At 40.2% G+C, this 22,668-nt stretch overlaps 1 protein-coding gene and 1 long non-coding RNA gene across 4 annotated transcripts in view; both read left to right on the forward strand.

The window, feature by feature from the left end:
• The window catches only part of LOC123787403 (uncharacterized), a 426,574-nt gene extending 418,855 nt beyond the window's left edge, over positions 1-7,719 (forward strand). For 2 of the 3 annotated variants that reach the window (XR_015727626.1, XM_087869793.1), the window contains exon 13: positions 1,864-7,719. Coding sequence is in view for 1 of the 3 variants with exons in the window: in XM_087869793.1 (XP_087725919.1) it covers positions 1,864-1,866 (3 nt within the window). In the remaining 2 variants the exon portion in view is untranslated. The remainder of the gene's footprint in view (positions 1-1,863) is intronic. The other variant, XR_015727625.1, reaches the window with a different exon arrangement.
• A 55-nt stretch (positions 7,720-7,774) lies between these two features.
• The window catches only part of LOC123787404 (uncharacterized), a 51,941-nt gene continuing 37,047 nt past the window's right edge, over positions 7,775-22,668 (forward strand). Inside the window, exons 1-2 of the long non-coding RNA XR_015727627.1 lie at positions 7,775-19,685; positions 21,303-21,389. This is a non-coding gene — a long non-coding RNA (uncharacterized LOC123787404). The remainder of the gene's footprint in view (positions 19,686-21,302; positions 21,390-22,668) is intronic.

Below are 22,668 nucleotides of genomic sequence, written 5' to 3' on the forward strand. Positions count from 1 at the left end.
CACCCCCTCGGGGATGCCGATGATTCTGACATTGGATCGTTTCATTGAGTCAGCAATCTCCTGTAACCTACATTCGTGGGCGTGGATTTTTTTAAGACCAGCTTCTATTTTGGTTTTTTCCTCTATTAACCCATCCTCCAATTCACTAATATGTTCCTCTGCTTCGGTGACTGTGGCCATCAGAGCCTCTAGTTTTGCCTGCATTTGGCTCATAGAATTTTTAATTTCTGTCAGATTCGCTCTCATTTCTGTCCTTAGGGATTCTATATTCTCAGTAACCTTTTCGTTAATACTTTTTTCAATTCTACTCATCATTTTGACCATCGTTACTCTGAATTCCATTTCTGATACTTTGGTTACATCCATATCCATTATTTCTGTGGCAGAGGCCACAGACTCACTGTCTTTTCTTTGCTGGGGGGGGCTTCCCCTTCTTGTCATTCTGATGAGGAGAGGTTACGGGGTTGTCCAGAACCCAAATTATTGACTGGGTCCCAGGCCGTGCCCCTTGTTTTATACGGATCTTAGGGATGTGGGCTTCTTCTTTAAAGATTTTATTTATTTATTTATGTGGCAGCCAACCAGCGAGAGAGGGAACAGAAGCAGGGGAGTGGGAGAGGAAGAAGCAGGCTCCCAGCGGAGGAGCCCGATGAAGGACTCCTTTCTGGAACGCCGGGATCACGCCCTAAGCCGAAGGCAGGCGCTCAATGACTGCGCCACCCAGGCGCCCGGGTTGTGGGCTTCTTGATTTTTCAGCCTGCCTTCTGTGTTCTGGGGGAGGGGCCTGCCACGCCGATACTCAGGCAGCCCTGTTTGGGTAGAGTCTCCGCGTCCCCTGCGAGGGGGGATGGGGATGGGCACTCTCTGAGCCGGTATTTCCAGGCTTTTGTTCTCTGGCGGCTTTGGCTTTCCCTGGCGGTTTGCTGTGCCTCTTCTGAGCGTCAGAGCAGCAGCGGCCGAATTTCAGCCTCTGTCACAGAACAGAGGGATTGCGGCCCGTTCTCTACTAATGTTCTGGCCACTTTAACTCTGTTTCTGTTGGTGCTGCTCAACCCTGCAGCGTCCCGGGATGTGCGCCCCACACCCGGTGTCCCAGCCCTCACTTCCAGTGCCGGCGCGTCTCTGTCCTTTGTGTTTCTAATGCCACCAGCTGCCAGCCGCCCCGCGCGCGCTCCAGAAGCTCCCAGTCTCAGTCTGGATCCAGTGAGCGCACCGGGATTCCGGGGTTCCGCGAGATGCCTGGTGGCGCGTGCACCCGGCTCACGGTCTCAGTCTGCTGTTTTGCGGGTGCTGACCACGAGCCCGCCCGCTCTCCCGTGCAAGTGGCTGCAGCTTCCCGGTGCCCAAATGCGGCGGCTCCCTCCCCCTTCCGTTTATCTTCCGATATCTGTGCACAGTTTCATGGCTCCCCGCTTCGTACCTCGATACTCAGCGCTGGAGATGTTCATTTGTAGAGATCCAGATGCATCTTCCTGCGTCTCAGGCTGGTTCCGTGGTTGTTTAGGCTGGTCTGGTACCTATCCAGCTCGACTCGGGGGACCAGCTGAAAAAGGTGTCTCCTACTCCTCCGCCATCTTAACTCCTCCTCTCTTATGGTGTTCTTAATAACATTTTTCTTTTCTCTAGCTTACTTTATTGTAAGAATCTGGCATATAATACATATAATATACAAAATATATATTAACTGTTTATGTTATTGGTAAGGCTTCTAGTTAATAGTAGGCTATTAGTAGTTAAATTTTAGGGGATTAAAAAGTTATACTAGGATTTTCAACTGTTGGGGGGGGATCGGTACCCCTAACCCCTGCATCGTTCAAAAGTCAACTGTATATAATTATGTGACATTTTAATTTCCTTCCCTAGTGATGTCGAAAACCAGCTTCTCAGGGAGGAGACGTGAGATACAGGTGTACGATAGACAAAGGTAAGTCAAAATCCTGACATTCTGAAATTGAATTGAAAGAATTATTGTAAATTCATGAGATGTTTTCTCTTGAAAATATATGTGTGTGTATTCTAGTTCTAACCACTGAAAAGATCAAAATAATGACTAGTCCAACAGTAGTGAGAGTCCCTGGAGCTCAGATGGTCCTCAGTAAATGTGATTTCCTTCCTAAAAGAAGCAAACAAACACAAGCGTTTTTGGAGTGATGTCTGATTCTAGCGGCCTGGGTCAGAAGCGTTGCAGATAATTGTGAGACACCTTGTCACTGCAGACATGAACCATGAACAGAGCTATCCGAGACTACAAGGGTCAGAGCTGAAGGACTTAGAGCCAGCTTGAAGAGGCTCCTGGTGTCTAAAGATGCGGAAATTCATATGTCAACAAGTGTACTAACTGTAATGGTTTGAAGACATCAAATATGTTTCAATACAGGAGTTCAAAATGCAACTTTATAAAGAAAGTAATTGTTCAGTTTCAGAAGATAAGAAAACAACTCCATATTTTGAAGCCTGGTAAACAAAGGAAAAGGTCTAAGTATTACTCTTTATGAGTTGTTTTACTGGGGAGCTCCAGAGTAGATGCAGAGAAATGTCTCTCTGTAGAGGCATTCCAGCTAATAATTGCAGAAGCGATGAGTGAATTAGAGTATCGCCATTTGCAAAGCCTAACAGGCTTCGAGAATCAGTTGTTGGTAATCTCCTAAAATGAAAGACAACTCTGTGGGTCCCCTGATGGAAGAACGCAACATCAACTCTGAGGAAATTCCTTAAAAAAAATCATCAAATCAGAATATGACCAATTCTTTATATGTAACTTGAATTTATAGGAACTGTAGGAAACGGTACAGCATGTGAATCTATAACATGGAGATATAATCAGCAAAGCACATACAGTATTTTGTGAAACTCAACAGGCTTGAATAAACCAGTTATATAATACACACATTGTACGGAGGGAGGAGAGAGAGAGAGAGAGAAAGAGAAAGAGGAGGGAGATGAAGAAAGGAGGGATAGGAAGATTTAAAAGATAACATTTGTAAAAATGAGTAAACTATATTATTTTGGGAATGCACATTCCAGTAATCAAACTATAAAGAATCCAAGGAAATAATTATTTTAAAAGTCAGATCAGTGGTTTCTTTTGAGGAGGAAGGAGGGATGGCGATTGGCCTCTAGGGTATATGGTAAGTTCTACTTCTTGCCCTGAGTAGTGATTACAAAGGTTATCATTGTAATAATTCTCTAAGTTATAATTTAGTGTGCATTTTTATGAATCTGCATTACATTTTATAATAGAAAAGTTTAACAAAAAGATATTGAGTGGCTCCCAAAATTTTGAGAGAAGTAGAGCACTAACTTGAAGTGAAAAAAAAAATGTTAAAACCACACCACAGATCTCTCCGACAGGGGAAATGGCGTTGCTACTGCTTCTTATGCAACTGCGGGCTGGATGCGGTAGTTGGTTCTGCTGCCTGCAAGTCTACTTTATGGCAACTATAAATCCCGTCAGCGCCAATGCCACTTCTGCATCAGGAACCTGGCCTTGACAGACCACTTCTTGCTTCCCACACTTAAGGAAGCAGAATGGATTGCGTACAGCTTCTCCTTCATCATGTTGCTCACTTCCGCGTTGGCGTCTCAGGGGCTGAGAATGGTGGAGCCCAAGGTTGGAGAGGTGGGCATAATCCTTGGGGAAAGATGGGCAAGTTATGCGAGAAAATACTTGTTTCTCTTATTTTTAAAGGGCTCTGTTTATTTTCCTATTTATTTTTATTATAAAGCTTACAAAATATAGAAATACATGGGGAATATGTTAATAATCTTGTGTTTTCCACCCAGAGTTAATGAAGGTTAATATTTTATGATTTTATCTTCAAATATGTTACATGTAAAGAAGGTAAAATGCAATCATTGATGGTCTCCCTGGCTACTTTCTCAAGTTCCAAAGTTCTGTCTCCCAGAAGCACCACTATGACATTTTACATGTATTCCTCTACTTCGTGTGTACCGTACATGGGCAAGAGTTCGCTAAGGGACTAGAATTGGCGGTATTTTGAAATGGTACTGAAGCACAGTGCCTACTTTTATAGATACTGCCCAATTTTCCACCACTATGGGTAGACCAGAATATAATATTCCTATTTTCCCATCTCCCTGCCTGCTTGATATTTGTAGACTTCTCAATTTTTGCCGATGTGATGACTGTTAATTAGAATTTCACTTTAAATTGCATTTTTCTGATGTTCATTACAGCCCCGTTTGTAACAGTGAGTCATCGGATTTTTTTATTTTATTTTTTAAGTGCAAATCGTACCGTGATCTGAAGTGATACGTGGATGCCGAAGTAGGCCAGTAGCACAGAAGGCATGCTCATTCAGTTCACCTGCTGAAATGATCGTTCGCTCTGATCATTAGAGCGGATACACACAAAATCAGTGCTAGAGTGTTGACCTGAGCTGATTCTCTGGATTTCGATTCCCTCTATTTCTCTCTTTTAGAAACTGAGAATTTGAACACCTGGGTCTCCTGTTTGAGAACACTAGATTTGTAGGTTGGTGTTGGGACTGCAGTTGCGTATTTGAGCATCTATTTTGGGAACTGAGAAGGGTAGAGCATGGCGGGGCAGGGTTTTACGGACAGAATTAGGAAAACTGAACAGCTGTGGCCCCAGAAGCAGAGTGGGGATAGGCAACTTCCAGGTTCCCTCATGCTTTCCAATTCCAGATCCAGGTCAAAGCCAGACCCAGCTGCAACGCTTGCCTTTGTAAGCTCTGGGAAATCTCCCCTGAGCGCTTATAATAAATCACCCTTTGTTCATGGTGTGTCAAGTGAGCACTTACCTAGATACAGCAAACTCCGGATTAGGTATAGCAATCATCTTATCGGTTTATATATCGCACTCATTTTTGTCAGTGGAGACATTTTTCCGTTATGGCAAATAAATCATCAACACTAAAGATCAGACACTTTTGTACCTGTTGGGAAAACTTAAACAAAGACTAAACAGCAGGTGTTACTCTAGGTAGAGTGGAAAGTAAAGTGGATTTGTAGTTAAAAAATAAGAGGAGATTCTATGCCACTTTCTAGCTGTTTGTAGTCAGGCAAGGAACTCTTCTGAATATAAAATACTTACCTATGAGATAAAAACAATATCTATCTCAGAACTGTAGTAGAGACTTAACGAGATAATAGATGTGAATGGGTTTTATAAAACACGTCGCCATAAAATAGAGGGAGTAGAACTTGAGAAAAATCGAGTAAGACTGTCAGCAAAAGAGCCCAATTTTCCTACGTATTTGTGTTTCTTCTATCTTCTCTGGGTTAGAAACACACAGCTCAGTTGACCAGGGCCCTTTAAGCTCTGTGGGAAATGTAAACTTTTTAGTGAGGCTTCTATCTTGGGTAAGCCTAAACTCAGGAAGGAAAGAAAGAAGTCTGAAGCACCAGGCACACTCTCCGGCAGTTTATCAACTTCCTTCTCTCCCACGCTCTCTTTTTCTTTTTTTTTTTTTTTTTAAGATTTTATTTATTTATTCGATAGAGATAGAGACAGCTAGCGAGAGAGGGAACACAAGCAGGGGGAGTGGGAGAGGAAGAAGCAGGCTCACAGCGGAGGAGCCTGATGTGGGGCTCGATCCCAGATCGCCGGGATCACGCCCTGAGCCGAAGGCAGACGCTTAACCGCTGTGCCACCCAGGCGCCCCTACGCTCTCTTTTTCTTTCTCAACAATAACCCACCAACGTCACATAAAACAGTAAGAATTTCCTAAGGAAAGAGATCCTTAACTGATCTAGATAAGAGGTTGCTTCGACCCTGATTGCCGGGCAGTCTGAAAATGTCAGGACGATATAGTTCGTGTGGTAGGAGGTCGGGAGTGACGTTTAAAGATGATTTTCAGGTTCAGTGCAAGGTAAGACTAGCGATAGACTTGGAGTTGAGGGACTCACATGATGGATTGTACACATGGAGGGGAGGGGCATTATTCAGGGACTTTATCAAGCTGGTAGTTGTTAAGGAACTCATTCTGTTTTTTTAAATGTGCAATTATGGTGAAATATACACTATATAAAATTTACCATCTTAAGCATTTTTACATGTACAGTTCAGTAGCATTAAGTACCTTCACATTGTTGTGCGGCCACCAGTCTCCAGAACACTTTCCATCTTGTGAAAGTGAAACTCCATGCCCATGAAACAATTACCATTCTAATTATTTCTGAACTTCATTGTCTTGAATTGTTTGGTCATGTACACACTAGATCAGAAACAAGACACACTGTGCCTTGTGTTCATGTAAATTTGTCATTCTTAGATTACAAAGGCGTAGAGAACTGGCATAGGTCCAAAGTGTTTGTGCACAATTTAACACAACATGCTTAATAACTAAAAGCATGGCGACAACAGTGATGTACCTCCAAATATCAAAATCTGACCTCAGATTTGATCTAAGGACCAAATTTGAGCTGATTTAGTTCGTTTTGCTGGTTGATGAATCTGTTTCTTAAAAATGATAAAAAATGATAAGCATCATTAGGATTTTGATTTCATGAAACAACTGATTTGGATAGGAATCCAAATCCTTACTTGGCTAAGGCTCATGAGCACTGGCCTCCCCGACTTATTTTTGAGTGGTAAATGTGGACTCTCAGACCCATCCAGAGAGGCGCATTACTGATTTTTCTGTATAGGAGACTTTAGCTGACATTTCCTCCATGACATATGCTTATATGGCAATAGAAAATTATCCAAATTCCTTTCCATGCCTTCGTCAAGCAATTGTCCAAAAATGTCTCTTTGCCTCTCCAAACCTTAACACTCAAAACAAGTTGGGGTTAAATCAATTTCACAAAACAGCAGCCTGTTGGGAAGGAAATCGACTGGAAGTGCAAACAACAATGGCTTTTCTTTGTCTTTTTTCTTAGATCTAGAAAAATGACTGAAATTTAAGAAATTAAGTATTGATCATATAATTGATCATATAATCTTTCTTATCCATAATCAACTCATCAGATTTTAAACTTTTCCCAGAGGTAACCAAAGTCCTGTATTACTTGGAAAATGAAAATGAGCCCACGATATCTCTAGCCCATGCTAGAGCAGCAGAAGCGCTGGAGGGGTTAGCAGATGCTGCTTCTCCTATAGCATGACATGGATTATTATTCCTATTATCATTTACGCTTCCATCTGAGGAGAACAGGCAGAAGTGTCACAGTAGGAGCAAAAGAAGAAAGCAATAACAATGACTGTTCTTCCCCAGATGACAGGAATTTATCTTGCGAAGTTTGAAGTACTATTTAGGTAGAGGAGAAAAACAGAATAGGTCTGACTGTTCAACCAAGGCACTTGCTGGAGATTACCATAAATTAGTTAAGTTGTTCCATAGACACCTTTTATGGAGAACAATTGAATGCAAAATATTTGGAGGTATGATAGGAATGATTTAAACTAACGTTTTTCCCCCCCTTAATTAAATCATATTAATCTGAAGAAAATAAGATGGCATAATGTAGTGTCAGTTTCACTGAAAACTGTTCTGTTATGCATAAGAAAAGAGCTCCTGCCAAACATTTATTGAAAATGAAAAGTTATATGCAACGGCATAGATGGAGCTAGAGAATATACTGCTAAGTGAAATAAGTCAGTTAGAGAAAGACAAATACCATATGATTTCACTCATATGTGCAATGTAAGAAGCAAAAAAACTAGCAAAGAGAAAAAAAAAAGAGGCAAACCAGGAAACAGACTCTTAATTGTAGAGAACAAGCTGATGGTTACCAGAGGGGAGGTGGGTGGGGGATGGGAGAAATAGGTGATGGGGGATCAAGGAGCGCACTGCGCTGATGAGCACTGGGTGATGTATGGAAGTGTGGAATCACTATATTGTATGCCTGCAACTAATATAACACTCTATGTTAACCAACTGGGATTAAAACAACAATTTTTTAAAAAAGAGAATGAAAAATTATATGGCAGTAAATATTTGAAAAAAGAGAATCCAAGAAATTAGCTACCCGTCATATTTATTAATCCGCTCATTTTATATCCTTAAGGGCAGTGCATTAAAATAAAGGTACTTGAAAAACATATATGCAAAAGAGCAGGAACACATGCTTGACCGTTTATGGAAGGTTGTAGTGAAATCATTTTGGTATCACTCATGTTTGTGACATTATTATTCATGCAAAGAGATTTAGAAATTTACTGGTATAATTCTGTCAAGCTATGAAAACAAATGAAAACTAAACCAAGTGAGAACAAGCAAAGGCTATTTATTCAGAGAGAGTCAGCCACAGTCACTTGCCTTTTGGCAGAGACTCAAAGGCAGGAGGGGAGCAGGAAAGCTCTATAGTGGAAAAAGGAAAAGCTTCAAGTATGTTCTGATTGGAGGCTGTGGACACAAGGAAGGTGGGCCACCTAGAGGCAGGGCATCCTGTGGGATTAGTTAGGGATGCATGTTTGGGTTTCTGTTGTTGGCCCTAAACTGGAAGCACGGACAGGAAACTGACAAGAAAGCTGTTGATCAAGCGCCAGCCATTTGGAGCTGGTTGCCACAGGGAATTTTGTTTGGCTTCCGGAATGGTTGCTAGCAGTAACAGTCTGACTTCTTACAAGTCTGCCTTAGAGCAGGCTGGCTTCCTTGGGCTTGTTATTGCAGATAATGGCTTGGTTCCTGGGGCAGGTTGCTGCAGGTTGTGGGTCAGAGGTCTCTTTTTATGTAGAGTCTAATCATTGTCCTTTTGTATATTCAATCCCTCGAAACAAACCAGTGTGAAAGACAAAATGCACAGGACAAATAATGAGATTATTTTATTTAGGCTATTAAAATAGGGAGAACATTCGTTAGTGAGAAATGACTCAAAGAAGAGTGAGAAAACCCAGAGTTTTATCAAGGCAAGTAGAGTTGTGAGGACGTGTGGAGCTGGGGCTCATTGGGGTTACTGAAAAAGAATGGATATTGGACTTATCTTTGGAATATGCTAAGGCAGGGGGTCTTTTGCTATAAGTGGCCACAACAGAAGGGAGTGAGATTATTTACCAACTTTTGTTGCCCTCCCGGAGCACAGGACTGTTCAAAATCATCATAAGGCATTGCTTGAAATAAGTCAAATACTAAGAAATAATTAGTTGCTTGATCTAATGTTCCCCCTTGCCATTGTCTATCTGTATGCTGGCTCAAGCCTGAACAACTTCCACAGTGTGTGTGAGAACACTGCGTGAGGGCCATCACTTCTGATGGGAGCAATTTAGGAAGGCTTCGTGGATAGACATGCGCACGTGAACTGCACTTGAAGGACAGCTAGAGCGTGACGAGGCATTGCAGGAGGATCAAATGGAATGTCACATGTTCTAAGCACAGAAGTAGGAAAGCCTCAAAACTTTTTGGGTGGATCTGCAAGCTGTTATGGCCTCATAAGGTGTTTGCGTAGGGAATCTGGCCACGTGAACCTGGAAAAGTGAACAGGAAGACGGAACACCAAAGGCCGAAGGGATCTGGATATCATTTGGCAGACAGTGGTGGGACTAGGGAAGATCTGGGGGCAGGGGAGTAATGTGTCAAAATGATTCTTTACGAAGAGCCACCTCTTCCTGAACGCGGTCTCCTCATGAGGCAACGTAAAGGCTGTATTCTTAGAAAGAGACTAATGGGAAATTGAGGAAATGTCAAAAACGAAAGGACAGAACTAGAGGGTGACCGTGGTTTTTGAGAGGGACGTGAGGACAACAGCTTGTCCAGTCTGTACTTCACCGCCCTCTAGTCCCAGCACCTCGGACTTCCTTTCTCTTTCAATGAATCTTCCTCCCACACTCTCCTGTGCAGTTTAGACTTATTTATTCTGAGGTGCCAAGGGGATAACCAGATGAGGATGTCCAAAAGATAGTTTGATGTATATGTTGAAAAGTGAACTCACTTTTTTGGCCCCAAACTTCCTCTCCTTCTGGCATGCCCTGTCGGTGGAAGGGGCCAGCTTCCATCAACATAGCCTGAGAATTCTGGGGAGGCTTCTTGACTCCTTTCTCTTGCAAATTCAATCAGCAATGAAGTCAGCCATTTTACTTAGTAAATAAGATCCAAGTCCATCCACTTTTGCTCTCTTTCCCCACTACCACACTCTCTTAGCCTGACCTCCTCAGCACTTTTGAACAGGCTTCTAAATACCCCCCAAAATGCTCCACGCTCCTCCCTTGGTCCCTTGATCTAATCCCTCTGTTACTATGGAGATTTTTCTAAAAAATGCAAATATGGTCATATAATGCCTTGGATTGCCTCTATTTTCTATTACCTTTAAAATAAAGTTCCAAACTCTCACATGGATTACAAAGCCTCATGTGACCCAGCTCTTCTGTACCATCACCTGATTTCTCAAATCTACCCTTTCTCTATCTATGCCTTCGTGAGGGTGATCTTCACTTAATTCTTTGGATATATCACTTTTTTTTTCTGCCTCCAGTTTTTAAAATAGGCTTTTCTATCTTCTTGCAGTTTTCTTCTTCCCCGGATATCCTTCCAGCCACCTCTCTTTACTAATTATTACTTATCCTTTGGATAACATCTCATATTTCATTCCTTTCGTGGGGGCGAATGAGCCTGAAGCTTATGGAGCACGTCAGGGCTAGAGGTATGTAAGCAATTAGTGAAATCTCAAAATAGATGGAATTTCTCAGGGAGAACACAGGAGGCAAAAGAGAAAATTGCCAAAGGCGGCTCCTTGGAAAGTACCAACACTTAATGGAGAGGCAGAACAAAATGAAAAGTTGCGGGTGGACAGAACAGGCACAAAGGGATGGGGTTCAAGACAAAGATAGCAGTCAGCAGGATTAGGTGTATTTCTGAGCTCTCTTAAGGTTTGGATCTTAAAAATGTTCTTTGGATTTGCCATTTAGGAATTGGTGGGTGATTTGAAGAGTAGTGTTAGTACAGTAGTGAGGATAAAAGTTAGGTGGCAGTGAGTTAGAGTGAAAGCGTGGCAATGAAGTAGAGATAGCAAGAGTAAAACAGTCTGGAGAATTAAGGATGAAAAAGAATGGAAAGAAGTTTTAGCATTGCAGTTTTAGGGGGATAAAGATGGAATAAGAGCTTGTGTGTGTATTAGCAACTGGAGGTAACCAATAGGGACCAGGGAGGAAAGAGATAATTAATTTCTTGCTACGTGTTCATGCTTCATCTTGGAGGTGGTATCTTAAGGCCTGTAAAAAGTGGCGGTATAAGATACAATATGGCTGATCACAGGCAGAGTCTATAATAATCTGTTAATTGGTTTTGGAAAAGAAGTTCCATTACTATTGATATATGGTTGTTTATGATATGGTGAACATTTTATATATTCTGTGATTGTTGGAAGGTTTGGGTCTCTCTTTGTCAAGATAATCTGAATAGGAAACCACGTATTTCGTTCCTTAAATGCTCTCAACTCCTTCCTGCAACCCACTCTAGGCTAGGAAAGGAGAGTTTGTGAATCAGACTGGCATGAAAATGTAGCTTAAACACAACTATCATTTTCCTTCGTCCTAGACCATAGATTTGGTCCAAAGATAGAATAGGTTGCCTCAGGGAGTAGTGAATTCCACATCACTGGGATTGTTTTAAGCTTCTAGGAGTCATTCAGATTGATGATAGGCCTAGATGATTTTTAAAGGCCCTTCCATCCACAAAAGTCTATGAATTTCACATTTCTAAATGACTTTAGAGGTTGAATGCAAGCTACACGCCAAGTTAAGAATAAATAGATGTGAGCTGTTAACAAAATAAGCAGTGAAGTGGAATATTGTTTTCGCTGGCAAGATTTGCCAAGGATAATCTGCTTTAAGAGAACTGAGAGTTGATTCTATTAATGCTCATTGTTGCTCTTTTTAGAAAGACTTCCATTTGTGCTTCGCTTTCAAGTTGTATTTTCAAGAAGAATATGAAGGTAGGATGAGAGCCTGGTGACAGGATATCTGTCTAGAATCTGAGAAGTAAACAAAGTTTGCATTTATGGAGTGCTCTGAGGACACGGGCTTAGTTCACTTTCCCCCCATCTGGGGGTGGTTATCATCTTTTTACATCATTTCCTTGTCCCTTTTATCATCCAGCCCCTTTCAGATGAGGAAACTGAATGAGAGCCATTGCGCATGGTCCAAGGTCAGGGAGGGAAGTGATGGAGAGAAATCACCATGTACATCAAGAGAAAACATCAATAGCAGGACAATCAATGATGATTCATCAAGATCCTGTCTTGATGCTGACATCTGGCCTTACGCTTAGCATTTCTGCATGCCCAGCACTCTGGGCATATTTTCCATCCAGTATGAATTGAATTACTGCTGATGCCCACACGTTATTACTTGTCGAACAACTCAACAAATATTAGAAATAGTAAAAGTCAAATTTGTATCAGAAGGCTCCTTTCTCCTGCCAAAACATCTGAACATTGCTTTTACTAATAATGAATTCCTTAATATTTTTGCTACTCAGAAAAAGAAGTATGATAACAGAGATAGAAACGTGAATTTGAAAAAAATTACCTCAAATATTTTTGAAGCTTTGTGTTTCATTAGTCGAGAAAAGAAGAAACCACAGCAAAGAGACACAATCTTTCTGTGAGCTTTATATATTTGACAGAAGAAAAATTAACAAAATTATTCAGCAATTTATTTCATGAATATAAGTGGTGGAAAAAGCTACATTAATTTGATGTAGGTTTTATGCAGATAATTCTATTTTTACTTCTTTTTCTGAAGTAGGGTAGTTTAAAATTTTTATTCTAGGTAACATTTTTTTTTTTTTTCTTAATGAGATACCTGAAGGGCGCCTGCGTGCCTCAGTCAGTTAAGCATCTGACTTGTGATCTCGTGTCAGGTCATGATCTCACGGATTGTGAGATGGAGCCCTGCATCTCGGGCTCTGTGCTCAGCGTGGGGGTCTGCTTGTGATTCTCTCCCTCTACCCTTTCCCCAACTCATGCTCACTCTTGCTCTCTCTCTCAAATAAATAAATACATCTTTAAAAAATGAAATAAAATGAGATACTTGAACATAATCAAATGTTCTATTAGATTTGATATGTTTGTCTCAGGTAGACAGGCAGGATAGAATAGAAAGTCCTTTTCTCTTTCCCATCCCTCACCTGAGAAGAATTCCATGAATTTAATCTAACAAATATTTATTGAACGTCTACTCTGTGTCAAACACTAGTATAGGCATTTGACATACAGAAATGGAAGATACGGTCGCTGTCTTCAGGGACGCATGGCTCATGGAGGCATTCACAGCCGCGTGAGACGGTGTTTGTGAGAACACTGAGTCCCATAGATTCCCATTGTTGAAGCCATTTCTGTTTTCAAAATGGCATTAGTTCTTGTCATTTCGTTGAAGGATCTCACCAGTTCTGCCCTCTCAGTTTTCATAGAATGACATGAAGAATTGGATCTGAAAATGTCTTGAGGAGAAACCTTGGCAATGTCCTTAAATACACAATGTCTATGTTACTAGTAGAATCAGCACTTTCCAGGCTCCGGCCTTTCTCACTTGCTTACTATATTTACATGCATTTTGATGGGAGCCTTATTTTTTAGTTACTCTATATCTTTTCTTATAAATAACATGCAGCAGAATATCAGAAGAATCAACAGTAAAATGAGAACAAAGACTCCAAATTTAGAGATTCTGGGTACTTTCTCACTAGTCCTTATGAAAATTGGCTGTGGAGGAGGGAACAAAAAAAAAAAATAAAGAAAAAAAAGGAAGAAAACCTAATTAATTTGTAGGAAACAAAATAAAATAGTTTCTAGAAATCCAAGGTGGTGTGTTTTTCCTACTATTAGAACAGGTAATTAAAAGTAATTGAATATGCCTTTCTCATAAGACTCAGACATCATCAGTACTTGTCTGTACTGCAAATCAGTTCAGAGTTTGTACCACAGGACTGTGAAGCCAGAGACAGGTCATAGGTTAGGCAGTGCTTTTCAAATTTTGAGTTTGCAGCTCACCTGGAGGATTTTGTTAAAATGCAGATTGTGACTCAGGGTCTGGGAGAGCTGTTCTGTATCTGCTTTGTCCAATACGGTAGCCACCCGCCACACGTGGCTACGGAACGCTTGATATGCGGCTGCTATGATGAAATTTTTAAAATTTGAATTAATTTGAACAGCTGTAAGTGGCTAGTGGCCTCCGTATGGCACAGGGCGTGATTCATCTATCAGGAAAAATCAGACAATTGACACATCATGGACAGTCTTCAGGATCTTTCTGACATTTTCTTGCCATTTCTTTTTTCTTTTTCCTATTTTCTAGAGAGTGGTCTGTTCTGATTATTTTTGATTGTCTTGAATTTCTGGTGGACTCTTTGAAAACCATGGGGTACTTTTGTTGTTGTTGTTGTTAAACCTATACAGCTCTGGCTGAGGGAAGAAAAGTCAGCGAAGTATGATGTTTTGTTGGCTCTTGCATGGTGGCATACCCCGCAAAGCACACGATCTGGAGCCCATCGAGATGTTCAATGGGAGCTGATACGCTACATTCACTCATGAAAAAATCACTTCAGGTGGCAGATGTTAGAATAAGGAGATTTAGTTTTGAATATATTTTATTTCTCCATTTAAATTGCCTCTTTGTTTTTGGTTAAAATGAGAGTGCAAGATACTTTGAAAAATATGGAAATTAGCAAATACAATCAGTGGGTAAATCATCTAATTAATGTTTACTCTGAAAAAACATAAAGGCCATTCCTTCCAGTGATTTATCCTGAAAAATAAATCTTCCCTAGGGGCATAAACAAAATCTGTCAACTTAGTACATGAAATAGGCTCTGGCTGAGTTGACCGTACTCCCATAAAATTTTCAGATGATCGTTATTAATACGTATTTACATAGTATTTATTATGTGACAGACAGTATTCTAAGTGATTTTAACCAATACTTACTGAACCCTCATGACAATTCTATTAGGTATTAGTATCTTTCCCATTTTATAGATGAGGAAACTGGAGCCCAGATAAGTGGAGTCATCTGTTGAAGGTCAGATGGCTACCAGACAGGAAGCAGGTTCGAGACTTGGCCAAGCCTTTGCCCCAAACCCTGTGCCAGGCTGGGTGACTAGCTCAGTGTCGGTTTAGGATTAAAGGATAGGCTTGCTCCTGTCAGGCTCTGTATTTTCAGAATATTTCAAGAAGCACTAATTCATTAGCAGCCTTTAAAAGATAAAATCATTGTCACCATTTTTATTTCTGTTTTTCCTTCTGGCCAGACAGTTGAAATTTCTGTTTGAATATGGAAAGGCTCTGGAATTTAATTCCCAGCTCTATCTTACAGAACTTGTGTCATTTGGAACAAAATTCTTCATCTCTAAACTCTGAGTTTCTCACCCTTCAATCATAAAGCCTACTTAACAATGTTTTTGTTAGAATAAAATGAGAAATATATAATCCACACCAAACACCTTGATTAAAATGTTAATCAAGTCTCTAGGAAAGGTTGAAGTGTAGGAATTTAAATAAAACTTATGTCAGTAAGTGGTATTGATTGAACCTGGCTCCATATAATAAAATCAAATACAAAAATTGCCTGTAAATTTGATGAAATTTAAACATTTTAATCACACTTGTGCACTAAGGTGGAACACTTTACAAAACCTGTCTATCTGGAAAATAGAAAGAAATTAAATGAGGGCGCCTGGGTGACTCAGTCAGTTAAGCATCCGACTCCTGGTTTCAGCTCAGGTCACGATCTCAGGGTGTTGAGATCAAGTCTGGCTTCACTCAGTGGGGAGTCTGCTTGAAGCTCTTCTCTTCCTCTTCCTCTTTCACCCCAACTCTCAAAAAATAAAATAAAAAAAATTAAATGGATAAATTGCTTAGTTTCTCCATCCCATATATAGATGTTATATAATGTATAAGATGTAGTCCTAATTTTTATTTGTGTTTAATTGATATATTTTAATGGAGATTCACATAAAAATGGGTTCAGAATAATACAGGTTCATCATATTCATTCCTTTTTAAAAACATTTAGCACCTTTGACATCAAAATGTTACAATGAGTAGTAATTGCACCTACAAAATAAATCATGTGCTTGAGGAATACTTGGGACAAATATTTCAATTGATTATACATAGTTAACTTTCAAGGTAAGCTTTTTTCTTTTCTTTTAAAAGCTTAAGGTAAAGGTTGAGGTATGGTTATAAGGTAATAGGATTTATTCTCTTTTTAAAAATATAATTTCAAATGTGAATTACCTTGAGCTTTTAAAAGAGGTCACTTGGATATTTTATATTTATTGCAACAGTGTTGTTGGGACCCAAAATATTTTTGAACTCCTTTTTTGAAATTTTCTTCATATTCTTTGAAACACTCATAAAAGTTTAGCCACTGTGTTCATTCTTCACCTATTTGAAAATGGATTTGAGTATTAGAGAGCACTCAAAGTCATTCAGAACCAAATCTATGGAATAAGGTGGAGGGTTAAAAATTCTTATTCTGATGACAAGAAGCAGAGTTGACATACAATTTTAACACACAATTACAAAGAAATGAGAAGTTGCCAACACACCTAGACTAATAATACTAGTATCGACAAGAACTTGCTAAGGTTCTAGGATTTTCCAGCCACTGTATTATGTACTTAATTCATACCCTTTTATTTAATCTTCACAGCAACTCACTATTATGTTTTGCATAATTCAGATGAAAATAATGAGACTCAAAGGCTTTCATAACATTCTCAAGGTCACATAGCAAAAAGCAATGTAAGATTTCAAATTTAGAATTATATACTGGTGATGGGTAGTAAGGAGGGCACGTATTGCATGGTGCACTGGGTGTTATACACAACTAATGAATCATCGAACTTTGCATCAGAAACCAGGGATGTACTGTATGGTGACTAACATAATATAATAAAAAAACATAAAAACAGGAATTATATAAATCTAAAACTCATGCTCTTTCCACTCTACGTATTTCCGAAATAATACTTTGCAAATGATTTAATCGTCACGGGTAAGGGTGACATGAAGGCACAAGTGCATGATCTATCTAGGTGATGAAATTAAGGGCAATATTTATTTGGATGATGTATTTGTAAAAATAAATTCTGTTACTTTTGGGACACACTTCAATATTATGGTAATTTTACAAATTCAAGTGCAAATCATAAAGTACTGGTTTTATCTAATATTATGTTGAGTCAAATATTTGTTCATCTAAGTGGAACTGGACTATAAGCTATTGAATTGGATAAAATGTAATATATTTAAATATATGTAGTTTGTGTAATGATTAAGTTAATGAAAATCTTTGTAGAGACTTTAATATTGACTATTTCGCTTCTAACTGCAATGACTAAAGAAAGCAGTCTTTTAAACATGCTATATTAAGTATGTATTTATTTTTACCGTGCCCTTTTCTCTAAAATTCTTAACTACCTTTCTTAATAATACTAAAATCTACGGATTTCCCTTCTGCTTTTCTTAATGCTTATTCTCTAATCTTTTTTTTTTTTCTCAGTTTGGCTCTTTAAAATGGAAAAAAGCTTAGTTCTGGTATCGAACCGTTTTCCTTTCTTATTCTTCTTGTTGTCAGATTCACCCCAGTGCTGACATGAGTATTCTGCAGGTACCTCAAAGTACCTCGCTTGCACTAAGCTGAAGCTCCTTCCTTCCCCAGACCTGCTCTGGTACCAACACTTGCTTTCTGGGTGAATGGTATTATCATCCAGCAAATCATTCAGAATAAAAACAAACAAACAGAACAACCACGAAAAGCCAAAACTCAGAGTTGTCTTTGATTTCTGATTTGGAAATCCCTGTGCAGCTCTCACCAGACCCAGCTCCATGTCCATCACTTACCAGGGCAACATTCCTTTTTGGCATTGCATCCGTGGGGCAACTTTCTCTAGGTATTGTATTTCAGCTGTCTGCTGCACAAACAGTAAGGGGAAAATTCTATCCACAGTATGGATAAAATAGAAAAGTTTCTCCCTTCAGTGCTTTGTTCTCGCCTACCTAAATGTCCCTGTCTGGTGTTTTCTCTTCTCTGTGCTCACTGTCATCTTGGCAAGCAACCTGATAAACTGATCCTTGCTAAGCTATAATAATAATAATAATAATAATAATAACGTACAGCTAGCATGTTTGGAGTGGCTAACATACACTATTCATTTGCCGAGTACGCTGTGTGTATAATCTTTAGCTTTATCAACTTCTCTGCAAAGCCAGTATCAATTCTTCATTGATTGAGATCAGGAGACAGAGCCTTAGAGAGGCACAGTGACATGTCCAATGCCACACAGATAATGAGAGGAAAGGCAGATTTTAGTCCATATCAAGAATATTCCAAAGAATTTTCCCTATCCCATGTTAGCTATGGCAAAATGCTTTATCTCTTCCAGAATTATTTCCATTGAAACAGAGAACTTATGGACGCAGTGTCTTCAAGCCAATGAGAATATCTCTAAGGTCAGACTTTCAGACTACAGATTTAATTCACACTGTCCATTCTCCCAACAAGATGTCACTCTTTTGCTTTCCTCTTTTCCAAGAAATCTCAGATTTGTCCTGGCAGACAAGAGACCTAATGACTGGACTCCTTACAAACTTGCGGATCTCCACTATAATAACCATAGTCATACTCCATGTGATCTTCTTGCCACTACATTGACTTGCTATGAAGTTTTTTTAAAAGATGCAATTGTCAGAAATAGTTTTTTGCAAATAGTTTAAAATAAATATGAGTTTATTTTCAGAAAATGTTTAGGAGTAGGCAGTGGTATGATTGGTTCACAGGCTCACTGCTTTCATGAAGGGTCCAGGCTGTTTTCTGGTTCTCAATTCCCTTGATCCTTAGGGACCTGGATTTTCACCTCATGGTTGAAATAAACTGTTGCTGCTTCAGACATCAAACCTTCACTCAACTTAGTAAGAAAGGGGAATGTAGGGCTCTAGCCACATCTATTTTCTTTTACCAAAAATACAAAAGCTTTTCTAGAAACCCCTGGTAGACTTCCATGCCCATTTCTTTGGTTGGAACTGAGGCACATGTCCATCTGCTGCTGCTAAGAGATGCCAGCCAAGCAGACTTGTTCTCCAGGGCTGCACACCTGGCCCTTGGACTTGACTCACCAGGTAGAAGGGATAGGAGACCTGAGATGGGCAGCTCGCAGCACCCGCCACACCTTGCCAGGTACTCACATTATCCTGTTATAACCCTAGCCATGAGCGATTACCCTCCACTCCCTCTCGTGCTGGCGGAATCTTCACCTTTGTCATCTTTCTATTTTTATTAACTCTCACAAAACCTGGCCTTTTATAAGTGCTTGATAATTTCTTGCTTCTTGAATACAAATGTGAACCTAAAAATGCTTTCATGTATTCTTCCCAAATCAGCCTTTAAAAATAGCTCTAAATAGGAATTAAAAGAGAGAAAGAATGAAAAGAAGCAGAAGGAGAGTGAGAGAAAATGGGGAGAAGAAATGAAGTACTTTAAGTTGCTAGCCATCCTGGAAAGAAAGAAATTGAAACTCCAGGCTAACAAAATCTAGTTCGAAGAGAAAAAGGTCAGCCTGACTTCGCAGCCCTCGGGTCTCTGCTGTGACTGTGGGAACAGGGGTCGTGCACACCGTCCTCGCTGGAGCACCTGCTGCACACTCAGCACTGGGATCACCACCATGGGTCCTGTCAGGGCTCTTCTCCAAGCTTCATTCTGGAAGCATGCAAGAGACGGGGAGCTCTGTGGTCAATCGTAACTTCTCCAGTGAGGAAGTATGCCGGTAAACTGTGTTTTGTGTTTTCTTCTCCCCACAAAACAAAAAGCTTGCCTGTTTCCCTCTGCATTTAATTTGTGCCATGCCTTTTAGGAAAGAACCATCTAATGTTGTGCTCCTAAGGAAATGGATGGAACCAGCATAAATAGCCAAAGTGAACATTATTTTGGCTTTGCAGCTCGAATTCCCTCCCCCTTTGTTTTCTTGCTTTGTTCACAGTCGGTAATCAAGGCACTCTGTGTAATGCAGCGGAGTGTTTGAAAGAGTGAGGTGCCCGATGACAGGTGGTGAGGACAGCATTTGTATTCGTGTTTCATCAGAGCCAGGCTGCTGCCAGCACTTCAGGAGAGGATGGTCGCCTGGCCTGGCTAGTCCCTTGACCACTCTGCCACAATTTCAACAACCACTAAGCCTGTTAAAGTGTAAATAGCAATAGGACAAGTCTCCGTTCAATTTAGAGGGTTTCTATTGCAGGCGGTGGCAGCAATAGAATTGCAGGTGGAATTCCCTAATGACCACCACGAGCCCCACTATACAGGCCGATTTGAAGCAGTGCTTACAAATGGCAAAATATTTGGAAACAAAATCAAGAAAGATTGATTCTTTGGTTATAAATTTAGTTAGTTCCTAGACACTAAATATATGGGTTTTTTTAAATAGCCATATGGCTTAAACAAAATCAAGCAAGAAAATCCTCTCCCAGTAAATCACATGGTAGAGAAATGTCTTGGCTTGAATTATCTTCCTTAGGGCTTGATCAAATAGTAAGTTTCCAAGTCTATTGTTTTTCAATAACAGACTTTTCCTGCAAACTTCTATTTGAAATATTTATGCCAATGCTCTAGTGGTTTCTTTAATGGGGTTTCAACATTGAAAAGTGGGGAGTGAGTACTGCAGATGGTGCCTGTTTTTTGAGCTATGGTCTCTGAACAGAACCAGCTAATTCACTCTCTACTCATCCTGCCTTGAGAATTTCCTGCTTCTCTCATTACCAGCTATGGCAAAGCACACCTGTGGCCAGGCAATACTTGTTCCACACTCAGGGGCCACTGGGGAAAGAGTTCCCATTAAGCCATGGCCCAGAAAAATGAAAGTTAGTTATTATTGAATCACGGTTAAGCTTCTCATGTGGCTACATACCTGCCCTAGAGTTAGGGGATCTCAGAATTTCAGGGCTGGGAAAAAAACCACGAAACACACAATCACAAAATTGCCTCTTGAAAGAGACTCCTTTTGAGAGCTTGGGAGCAATTTGCATTGTGGAAAAAAAATATATCCATGGGTCTGGGATACCTAAATTCAAGGGCAAAAGAACTTTTCAACTTGACTAGGCAGAATTATCCTGCAATTGGATTCTAGCTTGTGCCTTTCATAGGTCAGCTGCTACATGGAGGCCACATGGGAAATTTATATTTTAAAGTTAAGACATACTGAATGGGTAGAAACATCAGAATATTACTCTCTAGAAATGTCTGTTGTCTCATTGGGAACAAGGGCGTTCTTTAGATTTCACTTACATTAAACTTCTCGCAGGCACGGAACAAACCTGACTTGGGTTTTAGCTCTAGAATCTCACAAGTTCATTCCTTAACAAATATTATTCAATGTCTCTTATATGTTAAGCCTGTCTAGTCACTGGGAACACTACAGTTAACAAAAGAGACAACTATCCCTGTCCCATGGAACTTCTAGTCCAGAGAGAGAAGACAGGTAAGAAACAAAATAAAAAGTAAATCTTGTAATGTATTAGAAGGTCATGTGTACCGGGTTAAAAAAAAACCAGGAATGGTAGAAGGTAATTGTGGCTTTAAAAAAGGTGGTTCAGAAAGGCCTCCCTGAAAAGGTGACATCTGAGCAGACTTGAAGGAAGTGGGGGACTGTGACAGCTGAGAGAAGGCCATTCCTGGTACAGGGTGTACAGATGGCAGAAGGCCTGAAGTGGGAGCATGCCCAACCCATTGAAGGCACAGCAAGGACGCTCATGTCCCTGAAGTGTGGTTGGGAGAGAGAGTAGGAGAGAGGTCAGGGAGGCTAGGGAGTCCAGATCACAGAAAGCTTTGTGGGCTGCTCTAAGTTCTTGAATTGGTGTTCTCACTGAGAAGCCATTGAAAGGTTCTGAGCATAAGTATGTTTTAAGAGTCACTCTGATTCTGTGAAGGTAGACTGCAGGTGGACAAGAGTGAAAGTAAGAGACCAGGTAGGAGGTCATTGCGATAATACAGGTAAGAAGAGGTGATAGCTTGGAAAGTGATGAGGAATTGTCAAATTTGGATATATTTTAAGGTGGACATAAGGAACTTTGTGGAGGCATCGAATGTTGGGGACAGTTGAGGAGAAGAGTCAAAGACGAGTCCAAGATTTTGGCCTTGACCATTGTACAGACTGTGTGTGTGTGTATGTGTGAGTGTGTGTGTGTGTGTGTGTGTGTGTGTGTGTGTGTATGTGTGTGTGTGAGCGCGCACATGTGTGCCTATGTAATTGCCAGTACAGAGATGGGAACAACTACGGGTAGATCAGGTTTGTGGGAGAATGGTAAAGAATTCTCTTGCATGTGTTCAGTTTGAAATTAGACAGCCAATTGAAAATAGTTAAGAGGACCTCAGATGTATAAGTTCAAGACAAAAATGAATGCTAGAGATGCATTTTATGTCTCAAATGTTAATTTTAAAAAGTGAATTTTTGGTTTCAACTGAGTAGTTTAAGTATTTTAAGAGATTTTTCTCTTTTGGAAAGCAAATCTGTTCCTACCTTCGTATCTATTTTAATGAGCTTTTTCTCATTAAATAATACTTAATCCTTGTTTATGTACCTGGCAGTGTCCTTGTACGTGTATTGATTGATGTTATAGGCTGGTCTGTGCTCTCACAGGCTTCATGGGCAAGAAAGGAGTGAGATAAGAGTGAGGTCATCACAATACTTGGTGTCAGGTGCAGGTTATGGGCCGTGGAATGTTGTATGGGAGTAGAGAATAGTGGCACCTCACATAGTT

Source organism: Ursus americanus, chromosome 19 (genome assembly GCF_024610735.1).
Source record: "Ursus americanus isolate L20-20 chromosome 19, mUrsAme1.1.p, whole genome shotgun sequence".
Lineage (NCBI taxonomy): Eukaryota > Metazoa > Chordata > Mammalia > Carnivora > Ursidae > Ursus > Ursus americanus.